The sequence below is a fragment of the Lycorma delicatula genome, chromosome 2 (genome assembly GCF_047948215.1).
Source record: "Lycorma delicatula isolate Av1 chromosome 2, ASM4794821v1, whole genome shotgun sequence".
NCBI lineage: Eukaryota > Metazoa > Arthropoda > Insecta > Hemiptera > Fulgoridae > Lycorma > Lycorma delicatula.
This window is the reverse complement of record NC_134456.1, coordinates 35707219-35722371: the sequence shown is the minus strand read 5'-3', so window position 1 is coordinate 35722371 and position 15153 is coordinate 35707219. Positions and strand designations below refer to the sequence as shown.

At 29.2% G+C, this 15153-nt stretch overlaps 1 protein-coding gene across 7 annotated transcripts in view; it reads right to left on the bottom strand.

Moving 5' to 3' along the window:
• Patronin (calmodulin-regulated spectrin-associated protein patronin) overlaps nt 1-15153 on the bottom strand; it is a 444149-nt gene that overhangs the window by 138452 nt on the left and 290544 nt on the right. For all 7 annotated transcript variants that reach the window (XM_075358663.1, XM_075358666.1, XM_075358669.1 and 4 more), the window contains 2 exons: nt 13697-13944; nt 7261-7370 (listed from right to left, as the gene is read on the bottom strand). In XM_075358663.1, coding sequence (XP_075214778.1) covers nt 7261-7370; nt 13697-13944 — 358 coding nt within the window. The remainder of the gene's footprint in view (nt 1-7260; nt 7371-13696; nt 13945-15153) is intronic.

The window sequence follows — 15153 nt, the reverse complement described above, 5'->3', positions numbered from 1 at the left end:
CTACGATTTCACACCTTCATTACAACATTACTTAAAAGGCCATATAAAAATTGATTAAAAAAAAATGTTTAATCCTTTTTTGGATTATTGTACAGCAGCATAAACTTATTACCAGTCTACTTTAGATTTCTGTATGATCTACATCTATCTAGTACTGGCTCTAAATCATTGATACTGCTTGAATGACTTAACCCATGCATTAATTTTTAATGCAGAATGCAACTATGGCATTTATAGCAATTCCAAGACAGAGTTGGAACCATTAATTCATAAATTATGATTTTATATAAAAATGCAATAAACTAAGCTTAAAGCCTGCATATGAAAATGTGAAATTAAATTTTTTAATGTAAAAAGTGCTATGACTAATTGAAATTTAAACCAAGAACCTTCCAGCTAAAGCCCAAAACACTACCACTCTGTCTCAAAGATTAGACTGGTAGGTCTTGATATCTATAAAATCTAGTGTAAGCATTATCTTTTAACTCAAAAAGGTAATTGAACATTTGTAGAAATACTATCAAAGCAACCACACAAACCCCAGGCTACAAACACACTTGGTCAAAATTCTAAGGGTAGTAGCCAGTCCCTTTCTGCCTAAAGTATACACTAACTAAAATACTGGAATATAAGATAAAAAAAGATATTCATTTACTAGTTAATAATGAATGAAATATAAAAAAATAAAGATTAATGTACATAATGAAAATAAAACTACAATTATTCTAGACAATATAGATATCTATTTTTTATACTTATTTTATATTAATGAGATACAGTAATCTAGCAAAAGTTATAATGAAAATCAAGGTGGTCCACAACATCTCGGTCAACATCTTGGTCCACAACCTAGTAATGGATCTTTCAGTTAATACTTGAAAGATAAATCTGAATTGTTACCTTTAAAATAAAGTTAATAAAAATTTATAAGTTGAAAATAAATAAAATTTACACAAAATCTGTAAATAAAAATCACAACACAACTTTCTCGGTCAAAAAGATATCAAGTTTATCATATATATTTTAGAGGGTTTACTGCATTATAAAATATACAATAATGTACTAACAAAATAAAGCTTATCAATAATTGTCAATCGTAACAAAAGCAACAAATCATGCATTTTGAAGCAGACAGAAATAATAATAAGAAATTTGATGTAATTAATGTTTATAAAATAAAAGTGAAATCAACAACTGAAAAATTAATGAAAACTTTGTAAATGTCTTTGTATTAAATTAATATAAATAAATAAAAAATGAATATTAAATTAATAAAAATAAATAAAAAATTAATATTAAATTAATATAAATAAATAAAAAATTAATATTAAATTAACAATGAAAAAAATTAATATTAAATTAACAATGAAAAAAATTAAAAATAAAATTCAATGTAAACATTTCTGATAGTGTATCTTACAAAAAAAATACAATACAATACAAACTGCTTTACATGTACAAACCAGAAAAATCTACAAACAATTAAAATTGAAAAACTATGGAATTTAACTTCGGTATTATATATTCTTACTGCTGTATTACTTGTATATAATTATTTATATACATACTTATACAAATAAATTGATTTATTTATATATAATCACATTAAAGACCCAGAAAACAGTATAAAAATGTTTTCTATCTATATAAGAAACAACTTAGATTATTTGATTATCATGATTTACTTATTTTTATGAGTATAGAATCATTTTTAATAAGTAGTTAAAATAAAATTAAACATTTAGAACTTTAACAAAACAAACGGTCAATTTCGTATAATCATAAGATTAATTTTATTAATTTTACATAAATTTAAGTTAACAGTAAAAGCTAATAAAAATATTCAAAATCACTCCATTAACAGCCAGGACAATGCTTTTTTTATTTAACTCCGTATGTTTAAAGTACATTAAAAAAATCTTGACGCACTTTTTTATTAATAAATATGACACAAACTGATATAAATAGACTTAAGTTGCAGGCAACATTTTCCTATTTTCAATTACATAAATGAAAATTGTAAACCATAAATGATATATTAATGAACTCTATTAATAGATTCTTTTCCTAAATGATATAAAACATTACCCCTCAAATAACAATTATAAAGAATATTGTTGTCTGAATACACTTATAATCACAGCTAGTCTATAACCAGAAAAAGTATTGTTCTCTCGAGTAAAATGTCTACCAGAGCTCTGATCTCATGACTAACACCCAACTTTAACAAGATGTTAATAAAAGATTAATGAGCATACTAATATAATATTATATTATACTAAAGAAAAAAAAGAATGAATAAAGACAAAAATGAAGGAAGAATTATCTATTCCAATAACTATGTAACAATTACAACTTGTTAAAAAGAAACAAGGGAAAAAGATGGATATGATTATTCCCAAATGTTAAATTTAGAAAGAGAATGATTTTGTACAATTATAATAATTCTCTTGGAATGATATTTTAGATTCTAGTTTTGACTAAAATCTAAAATGTTGAAATAATTTATAAATTTAAATTTAGTAATGACCAAAGGATATCGAGAATAACATTAAAACTTACTGACCTAACAACATACAAAACATCACTAAAAATTCTACAGCACTTTACATTTAAAGATTTTACAAATCCTACTATTAAAAAAAAAAAAATTTTTAATACTCAAGAAAATCAATTGCTAATTACAACCTATCAGTCGCATTTCACAAATTAACAAGGTATTTATAATAATCATTCAAGGAATACTACCTGACCTAAATTTAAACCAATCAAATATAACAATGTGAATTTATTCAGGTAGGGATCCTCTACTGTTAAACATCCTCTATAACTGTAAAATAATTATCAAAGAATTATGAAAGAAATACTTGGATGTAACAAACTAATGATATATTACTCTGCCGTCTGTCACAGTATTTAACTCAAACAGAAAATGTTTCAACCTACAGAAGAAGGAATAGAAAAATTATACTTTGGTATAAAAAAATTGTATGGTAGAAATATAAATAGAACCTGCTATTATAATGCTTGAAAATCATGATAGACCATTCAAAATTTCAAGATAGGTTAAACAGTAGCTTCTTCACCATATTTTTTTCTACAAAACTGGAATACATGTTGAATGAATTGAAGAAAGGAGTAACAGAAGAGTCAATGTAGCAAGTAAGAAACTGATCACCTACAATTTGTTGATGACATATTTATCCTCTCCTAAAAATGTTATGAACTGGATGAAATGACTGTATGAAAGTCATGGATTTGAACTAAACTATCGTAAATAATAATTTATTAGATATAACGGTGATTTGTGGATGTAAAATTAAAAATTACCATTCATGGCAAGAAAAATTAAGAATAACTTATCATTGGAAAGCTGACTGAAAATTGCAAGAACATATGAAGGAGAACTTACAAATATATCTTTAAAAATTGTTCAATATTAATGCCTTGCTTGTTGACTTGTGAAGCACAAACATAGTTATTAAAAACAACTCAAAAACATAAATTGGAAGTCTGCCAAAGAGCACGCAATCAAGAATGTAGAGTGGAATCTACTTGGAACTTCGAATTGGTATGTTAAAAGTGAAAAAAAAATCCAAAAAATAAGTCAGTCAAAAATCTCATGTAAATGATTATAATTAAAATGTAATATTGGATACGCCATGTAATGAGAAGACTGTATATGAGATGGGGCAAGACGCGTAATTGTGGACAACCCTAGGAAGCAGGAGAAACAGGCAGTAGCAAGAGAAACAGATGGGCAAGCATAATTCAAGATAGATGGAGAGAGGAAGGGAAGGAAGAGAATAGTAGACAATGGAGCAGACAGAAATTTTTTTTAAATATAGTGTGCCATAATCTAACAACCATTATTGTCAATTATAAAAAAACTATATCACTAACAATTTCATCTCTCCATTTTTTTTTTTTATGTTACTGGATTCAAAAAAATAAAATAACAACTTACACCTCTAAGATGCAAACCAGAGAACATGAGTTTGGTATCACGTTTTATAAAATAAACACAAAAGAAAATGAAGGTTCCTTAAAATCATCCAATATATGCAACTCAATCTATCATTGTAGAGCAGCCACTGCAAAAATTACAGATAGGCCATTTCAAAACTTACTATTATCCTTAATTAATGCAATCATCAAGATTTGATTGCATTAAAAAATTTTTTTAAAGAAAAATACTTTCTAATTATTGTATATGAAAATTTACATATAATATTGTGAGACATTTCTTCATATATATGTATAAAAAATAGATTTTATCTAATGTAACTTTTCTATTTACATTACAGAGCAAAGAATTTTTACAAAGAATTTTTTTACAAATTATTCAATGCTATTTATAAACATTACTTGGAACCTATTCCCACAAATAAACTTCAAGTATAATTATGTACATTTAATGAATTAATTTCTATCAAACAGTTCCACAGAATGAGAAGTAAAGCTTATTTCTAAATGATTATATTTATAAATAATAAAACATTCACTTATTTTAACTGCAAGAAAAATAAAATATTGAAATCTACCATAACATAGAATGCTTCACCCTAAATAAAGTATAGAAGTCTGAAAAAACTACCTTAACAGTCAGTATAAGGCAAGATTTCTATATTACAATAACCAAGCAATTATAACTTCAAAGTATAATGTTAAAATGAAAATCATATATGATCTATATAAAAAACAATGAAGGTAATACTCAACATTTATTAAAAATTCATTTTAAAAATATTACTTCATTTCTTAGATAAATAATTTCTTACAACAGTAAAAAATATGTCTATCTGAAGAAAATAATTTGTGAAGTTTCATTTGACAAAAATGAAGCCTACATTGTAAGATTTTTAAAACTATAAAACTGACTGCTTTAATATTCAAATAAACATTTGTATACGATGACAAAATCCTAATGAAGTCAAGTATATTGTATTTACCTACTTAACGTTACATTCCATTTAGTAACATTAAACTTCTGTCATGTCTGAACAACATTTCACCTAACAAATGACAAATAAGGTATAGACTATATTTTTTTCAATGATATGGGAATCTCCTAACACATTTATCTTAAAAAATATCCTAGGAAAAAATTAAAACAGAATATTACCAGACAGTGAAACAGATAAAGTAACACTAAAAAAGTAAAAATTATATAAACGCCATTAGAAATCCAATTTATATATTCTATTGTACTTGGTTAAATAAATATCATCAATTAAATTACGAACAACATTCATAACATAAAGTATTAAAAATATTCCTAGAAGTTGTTCACATAAAAAAATTGTGAACAATATGTTTAAAGTACACTCCAAAGTAGTGTTCTTTGACAGTGGTAAATTTTGCCATGTTCATAAAACTTTCTAAAAGCATTCCAGGAATAAACTCTTAGAGACTGTCTTTTTATCAGTTTCCTTTCAGAGTTAACTTCAAAGGTAACAAGTAAACATCAGTCGTGCAAAATCTAAAGAATAATGTAAATGCTAACAAACAATGTAAGATATTACACAGTGTCATGAAAGGTTCTTCTTAACACACATAAATTTATGAGCTGGCAAAAGTTAGGAACAATGTGTTAACAAATACAATACATTTTCAGATCATAGCAGAAAAAACAGAGGCAATTTCCCATCAATATTCCAACCAGACACAATTTCTTCAACAGAGTTCCTTTCACTTCAAATGTAATCAATGATTTAATTATTTGTTGCAGCATGATTTAATTATTTGTTGCCCATTATGTATGAAGGGCATCATCAGTCCTAGCATGACCTTCAAAGAAATGCTTACACCACTGATAAATGTGTGCTTTGTCATAAACATTTCATCTTGTTTCATCATGTAATGTTATGTACACATTACACTACAGTCTCTGGCACCAATTTTTGAAGCAAAACAAATTTTTTTTTAAATTTTTACACTGTTGAATGACAGTCATTTTAAACTGTAATCATTTCATATGCTAAATAAATGCAGAACTGTTGCTATTAATGGGGAGGTATGACAGACTGTACACTGTGACGTTATAAATGTTGCTAACTTTGAACAAATAAAAATTTCCCCTTCACAAATTGTTGATCCACATTCCATGAAATCAACTAAAATGATACCCTTTTCATCCCAAAAAAACGGTAGCTAACATTTTTCTACTCAAGTATGGAGACTGCTTAAATTTTTTGGTTTTGGGAAACTTGAATAGCACCACTGCATTGACTGTTGTTTGATTCTGCTTTGGTGTGAGATATCCATGACTCATTGCCCTAACAATGTGGGGGAAAAAATCATCTCCATCTTGTCGATAGCGGTCCAAAAACGCTTGTCCACTGCACATTCTTTGCTCTTTGTGTTGGTCGGTGAGAATTTTTGGTATCCACCTTGCACACTGTTTGTGATATCTGAGCTTTTCTCTGACAATTGTGTAGATAGAGGTGTGTTCAAAATGCAGAAATTCATCAGCCAGAACACTAATCATAAATCACCAACCACATCGCATTTTTCAGTTCACCTGTTTCAACAATTTTGTTGGTCTGAATACTGGCCTGCCACTTTGCTTTTCATCATGCACATTTGTGCGGCCATTTTTAAAGTCTCTACACAATTATCTAACCTTTTCTTCACTCATTACTGTAGGTGCATTCATTAGATACAAATCCTGATGAATTTCAGCAGCTGAAGATCCTTTTACACACAAAAATCGAATCACAGCACGTACTTCACCAACTGGCGGAAGAAACTATTATCACAGTCAATGCCATCTGCATTCACCAACAGGCAAACAACTACAGAATCAAAACAACTGCAGTGGCTTCATAAATAGCCAATAGATGGCCCTGCATGCGTGAAACTGTGTTTAAACCTGTTAATATTTAAATATAAGCAGACATCCCTTAAATATGCCTCAAATTAAATTGTTTTCTGCTGATGCCATTTGTCTCATTGAATGACCCTTGTATGTATCGATGTGGAAAATATATTTAAATATTTACTGGAAAATCAGAATTACTTAATTAATCTGAATTATAGATAAGTAATAAAATAATTAAGAAAACTTTAGCAATTGTAAAAGATAATTCATATATATTAGTCTAAATTGATGGAAAAAGTATGCTAACTCAATTCTTTTTTTTCAATATTATCTTTAAAAAGTAAGAACATAATATTTACTATAAGTTACATTATAATAAACTAAAAGAGTAACACAATTAATTTAAACAGTAAAAAAAGAGAAAATAAATACCTTACCTTGTGTTAAACTTGCGGCAGCACAGTCAAAGCGTACACATTTAGCAGGATGAATCTCAAGAACGTTAAAAAGATCAGCCATGAAGACAACAAGGTTTTGTTTCATTGACCTTTAAAAAAGGGAAACCTTATTATAAAAACTGACAATAGATTCTTTTTAAAAAATGAACTAATTCTAATTTAAAGAAAAATCCTTAACCCTAACTGCCTAAACAAAATATCTCTGCATAAAATAATACTATTTGTATTGTAACTTCAATTTACAATCAGATAATCAATCATTAAAATTAATTTAAAAGTTTTGCTTAATAACAGATTAAATACATTAAAACTTATAAAAATGCGTGGTTGATTCTGCTACATGTTAGTCCTGCTGTCAGGAAAAAAAATAAGATAGTAATGCCAAGTTGCTATTTTTACTTCCTTGTACGAAGTAAAGGAATTGTAATCATTGTAGGAATTGTAATATTGTAATCACAAAAAATTTTGGTTTTTAGATTTCAACAGAAATATCAATCTTGACCATCCCTGGAATCCATTTTGACTAGTTTTGGTGTGACATCTGAACGTACATATATTTCACATAACTCAAAAACAATTAGCCGTAAAGATTGAAATTTTGGATTTAGAACTGTTGTAACGTCTAGTTTTGCACCTCCTCTTTTGATTGCAATCAACTGAACCAAAAATGTCCAAAAAAGCCCAAAATCCAAAATAAAATCTGGATTTTGGACTGCAGTAATAAGTCATCATTGAGAGCTTTTCAATGATATGTCATAAGTGGTACTTATTTTCATTGGTTCCAATTAAAATCTTAATTAATGAAATATTTGGATCTTACAAGGGGAAGGCATATCAGTTCAAACACGACTTCATTTCCTTTTTTTTTAACTTTATTTATTTATTTTTTTTAATTTAAATATGTTGATTTATTAATAATTATTAACCTCTGATTGTAAAAAAAAATTACAATAAATAATAATTCAATAATAACAATAAAAAAAATCAGAAATTACTTTATTAGTGAAATAAAATTTTATGTACTTTTAATTTTTTTTAAAATGTGTATATGTAATTTAACAGATGACGTACAAAGAAGTCATGTGGTGTCAACATCAGATATATATATATATATGTACATAAAATACATTTAATATTTAATTGGAGACTCCAATGCTCAACTAGACAAAGATACATCACCGAAAAATGGCTTGCCCAAAAGAAATCAATTATCTCAAAATCCACATATTTCAAGAGAAAACCTCAAAAATTCATAACCTGGAAACACCCTGACTATACACTAAACCAATAGAACCAATAGAGCTCCTGAACTTCAACACCAACGCCCAATAATAACACCGCCAGAAAACAATAACCCTCCTGCAATAACAGAAGTCTACCAAGCACTGGGTGGGATGAAGAATTGCAATGCTGCAGGAGAAGATCAGACTTTTGTAGAGATCTGGAAATATGCAGGAAGATCAGAAAAAATTTCCCTTCATCAACAGCTTGATGAAGCTTCTTTGATCTGGATCAAAGAAGAAATACCAGAACATTGGATGATAGCCCTCATCCATCTGCTACAAAAAAAAGAAGACAAAACAGATCCTAACAATTACAGGGAAATCTCACTCCTATATACAACATACAAAATTCTTTCAAGAATTATCCTCAACAGGATCGGCTCACAACACAAGACAGAAATAGGAGAATACCAGGGAGGTTTCAGACCCTGGAGGAGCTGACCAGATCAGACCATGAGTTTCAAGCTAATAATGGATTATAACTAGAAGAGAAACAGCGACATGGTGATAACATTTGTAGATTTCAAGAAACTTATGACTGCATCTACATACAATCCCTATTAAAGATTCTATGACACCTTGGACTACATACCAAATTAATAAACATGATAAAACTAACCCTCACAAACACTAAGTCGAAGGTAAAATTCAGAGGCGAGTTTTTGAATCCATTTGAGATCAAAATAGGATTGCACCAGGGCAATGGGTTCTCACCGCTATTATTCAACTGGGCTAGAAATGATAATGAGAGAATGGGTCAATAAATTCCTCCCAAAAGTAAAAATAGGTAGAAAAATCAAAACAATCTGTCTTGGTTTCGCCAATGACTTGGCACTGCTAGCAGACAACATCGATGAAGCTAAATCACAAATATTAGAACTTCAAAACATTGCAAATAAAACTGGCCTCATAATATCATTCAAAACGATAAAAATTATACCTCAAAAACCAACACAATTAAAGAAGTAAACGTAAGTGGCTATAGAATCAAAATAGTAACCCAATTTAAATACATCATAGAAATAATAACAACCAACATAATCAGAAAAACCTCAATCCAAATAAGAAGAAACTAGTTAAAGCTCAAAAAGAACTTTGTACACTTACAGTAAAAATGCATATTGATAAATGCAAAAATACGACACTACAATACAGTGATAAAACCAGAAGCCACTTATGCATCAGAAACACTCTTCCATCTGAATGAACAATCAAAGACAGACAGACAGACAGACTGCAGAAAATCGAAAGAATTGGAAGAACCTGCATCAATAAAAAGTACCAAAATGAGAGACAATGGTGGACTGTGCCCAACAAAGTCTTGTACAAAGAATTAGAAACCATCACTGATACCATGCATAAGAGGAGACTAGGATTCCCTGAACATATCAAGATGCAAGATTCAAGACTGCTGAAACAGCTAGTACAGTACAATCTCGACTCGAAAAACACCAAGACAGGATGCAGATGGAACAGAGAAGTAAGAGAGGATCTGAAGGAAATTGGCTGTACATCAAAATACACCATAAATAAGATAAAATTAAACAAGAAAATCAAGAAAAAACACTCATTTCATTCTCCCAAGAAAAAAAATTACAACACGAACATTTTCAACACTAAAAAGGGTACAAAGATCGGAGCGTATGAAAAAGTACTGAGAGGACCGCAAGGCCCAAACAGTCCCATCGAAGAGACTTGGATAATGGACTGACTAAAGTGATACTATGTGGTCATAAAAGGTAAAAGCAATAATAATATATATAAAATGTTAACAGAAATTCAGAACTAATTTTCTAGATCTTTGGTCTAAAACAAGGTTGTGTGAGTTGTGTTACATTAATAGAACATTAAACAGTCTAAAGTTACCATTATATAGTAGATTAACATAACCTAATTATAGTCCCATACAAATTACAAAAAAACGTTAGTAAACATGTCAAAAAGCTAATTATTTTCCAATGATTACAATATATCCTCTTAAAAACAGATCAAAATAATAGCAAAACGAGTGTAAAATATAAGATAAAATGTGAAATTAAAAAAGTGAATATGTTTGTGTTCTTTAAATAAAGTTTATCTTTTAAAAAAATAAAAAAATAGCAATAATAAAGCCTGAAATTAAATTACTTTAAACAGCAAGCTTACAACTGAAACTTTGATCAAAATAATGGTACTGCTTAGCAGAAAAAGTCATTATGATACATACATAATATCAAAACATGCTCATGGAAATTTTCACCATACTTTTTGTTTAATTCAAGCTAACTTTAGAATAAATATAATGGACTGTTAAATAACATTTAACAATTTATATTCATTTAGATTCACTATTTAATGACTTGAAATGGTCCTTAAACAACAAAAACTTAAAAGTCAAACATATTTATAATCTAACACTGCTGTCAATAAAATTCATATTAGCTTTCTGATACAGAAGATTCAGTGTAATTAGCCTCTGTTAAAGCATATGTGTATCTTGAGTCATTCAGTTCTGCTGGTGGGTGCACCAGAAAACTGTCATTTGCAATATATAAATAATTTGATTATTTGTTGTACAACATGTTACAACAATACAACTTAACTTGCTGCAAGTACACAACATATTTTTGCATCGTGGCATCTAGTCACACACATCAACTAAAGGAATACACAAGTGTTTTGAAAGAAATAGAGAGAGGATAGATTATTATAAATGAACAGAGAGACCAGCAAAGCTTAGTCAATATCCACACCGGGTATATGGGAATCGATATGATGATATGGAGAAAAAAGACAATTTACTAAAAATGTATTAAGAATTCTGTCTCTAACATGCAAACTTTTGACCTTCAGAAATTAACATTATCCTATCTGAAAAATTTTATTCAACTACTTCATGATTTTTATAACTATTCTAAATTGTAATCATAACCAGTTATTTTTTAAATGTTTAAAATTACATGCACAGTGTCAAAAACCAAACTAAAATAGGAAAAATTATTAAAACTTTTCATAATGACGAATGTTACTATGCAGTATTAGGCAGCATTGATTGTGCGTCGCTCATGCAAAAAATCAGTAAGGAAAATGCCTTGCTGGTCAAACGGTTGAAGAACCTTGCTGCTGACAGTCGAAGTCTTGGCATTCACTGGGGCTGCCTCCCCTTTCCTCCACCACTCCGTACTAGCTTGTTTTGACAGAGTGTAAAGGTGGACCCACATTTTGTTGAAGATGATAATCCAACTCAAAAATACATCACCTTTTTATGCAAACCTTGCTGTAAGCCTCTGACAGACCTCCAAACATCTCAACTTCTGATCTGCGGTCAAAAGGCGAGGGACCCATCTGGCATACACTTTACAGAACTGCAGGTCATTTGTGATTATCACTTGACAGCTCCCATAACGTATTCCGACCTGTTCTGCAATTTCAGATACTTTCACCCATCGATCATCTTCAAGAATGTCTTGAACCACGTGAATGTTTTTGTGTCTGTAATGCTGGTCCAAGGATGGCAATTATGTTCCTGATTTTCCATTCGTTCTCATCCTTCTTTAAACTCTTTATGCCAGGCAAACACACGTCTCCTTGACAATGTTTGGTCCCCAAACTGTGCAGTCAATCTCTGGAAAATTTCCATCGCTTGAAACTACTTCACAAATAAGAAATTTTATAATTATGCGTTGCGCAGTGGAGGTGGAGGTGGTGCACCTGTTGCTTCGACATCGTGAGCGTTACTGACAAAGTGGTTGGAAGTGTGGAGTGGCTGGCTCTGCCCACTCCTAATGACCCCACTCAAGCATACTAGAAGCACGGGCCCAGTCCTACCAACCGTTGATGCTCAGGAACAAAAATTCCGTTTATACTGATTTGCCCTCATAATTAAAAAAAAAAACTAAATCATATTTGTTACTTATGTATCTTACAAAAATAAATTTTATTAATGCATAATACATATATATATTTTGTGTACATAACACAACACACATACTCACTCTCTCTCACGCACACACACACACATGCACATGAACGTGCTACTATGTGATTTTAGGTAAAAAAAGAAATCATACATATCTCATTAGAGCTATAACAACATCGTAAATGATTAATATATCCAACTAAAACAACTTGAAAGTGTTTACATAAGTACACATATTGTTTTACACAACATGACCCAGTCTTTTTTTCCTGTGGGTTTATTACTGTAAAACATCAAGTACAATTAGGCTTCCTCTAACAGTATTATTTATATGCTTTCCTTTTATCTTTTGCTGACAATAATATTCATTTCATAATCAGTATCTACAGTGAATAGAGGGAAAGTGTCTGTAGCTGAAACCTCCCATATCGAAAGGATCAACGTATGTATAGCTTAGTGAAGAAGACAACCATTTACTCCTCACTTTTTTAGCAAGCCAGACATGGGACACTCATTACCTTGAGAACTGCTATGCTGATTTCAGATTTATATCTTGTCAAGTTCAATCATTTTGGTAATGGCACCAACCATACATACACATCACTTTATAGGAAAAAATTAAACCTGATGCTTAAAAGACCATAATGAAATAAAAATAATTAGTAAAGATCTTATTTAAAGAAAAAAAAGAAAAAATCATTTAAGAAATAAACAATGAAGAAAGTAAAAGGGCATCCCAAAATTACCTGGAAATCTAACTAACTAATGAGCCTAAAAATTAGGACTATCAAGATTAAAAAAGTAGGTCTTAGAAACCTTGCTTTCTAAAGGTTAAATATAAACATTGCGTCACAATTTATTGTTCTAGTGTACTTAATAAATTAATTTCGTTAATGATGTTGGCTAACAGGCAAAACCAACAAAATTTTGATTTGGAAGATTGTGAATTCTTTTTTTTTATTCTACCTAATATCTGAACAAAACACAACATATTACCTATTAGTACAAGTTATTTAAGAATAAATAAAAAAGGTTTTCTTTATAATAGTAATCAAACTCACATCTCAGATTTATTGGCCAGTAATGCTGACTACTACTACTACTACTACTACTACTACTACAAATGATACATAACATTTGCTAATAACTTTTTACATGATAATATGATATGCTATACATAAATCACCAAATGAAAAATCAATTAATAACAATAAATAAATCTACTAATTCTTACTCTCGCATATAAGATACATCCTCAGGTGTCATATGGAAGACAGAATATGGCAGGCTGTTATGACAAAATTCATAAACGAGCATGAGATTTCGAACACGATCAGACATCGTAGGCACCTTACTAATGGTAATCCTTTGCCATGGCAACTCTTCAGGACAATAAAAAGCTATCAGACATGCAAGTGAGATCCCATCACTCAAATCCTGCAAATCTGTTATTTTTGGAAAATCTGGCTCACTCTGGTTTTCCTGAAAAGAATATAAAAATTCATATTATGTAGAAAACATAGAATAGAATTTATATAATAGCTTTAAAAAATTCTAACAAAAATTTTTGTTATTTTATTTTGTACAGCCGACTGTTTTTTTCTTTTTCTCTTTAAACCAAACACTTTTTGAATACCAATAACAATTACATAAAAATTTGGTATCACTTCTTGTTCCAGAGAAGTCACTACTTTTTTACATTTATTTACATCTACAGAAGTTAACTGCAAACTGTTTCTAGGTTAAGACAACTTTTAAACAGTTAATAATAAATATATAGCAATAATATCAGTAAAAAAACTTCCATGAAAATCATAAACATGATAAAATAAAATAGATCAACACATTTCTTGAATGTGATAATTACAAAGGTGTAAACCAAAAAATAATTTTCAGTATAACAAATGAATAAAAAATTCCATGACAAACATTTAAAACAAAAAAGAAAAAGTGTAAATAAAGTGTTTTTGAAAATCATATGTATAATTTTTTCCAGTACGTAGCAATCCACAAGAAAGTGATTCTGAGAAATGCAGCAAAAGTTTTGGTTTACTTTTCATGTACGCAAATTACACTGATATTAGTCCACAATTCTATGCGTTTATCTCAGAAAAAAGTAAAAATAGTTATCACTAGGATTTGTAACATAATCTTTTTGTTTTTGTTGCATGAAAATCAGCTGCTTATCAGTTAACAAAAAAAAAGATGCAGATATATTTTGTTAGCAGGCTGACATACATTAATTTTTCTGTACCCAATCCTATTAACCAGTAAAAGAACACATTTAAAAATGCTTTGCAAAATTTTTTTGATGTAAAAACCTTTTGCACATTAACATTTAAAAGCACTCCTTAGTACAATATGATCTGCACAAAAAAAAATAATCAAAATAAATCTACAGAAAAACAGTAATGTAAATAAAAATTAATGTTCATTAAAAGAATAATAACAGTCAAAAAAACTTTTTTTTCTTATCTGTGAAATATCTCTAACGATCTAAATTATTGTTTACTAAATAAAATATGTAACCCAATTATTTAACAGTACAATAAAAAGGTAATATAAGTTAGTGATAAGCAAGCTGAATCATAAGTAACTCTTTACTTACAAGCCCACACATACTATTTTCATTTTATTATTATTCAACGGTGGATTATTTCATTCTGAGTACAGCAATTTACTACTTATTTT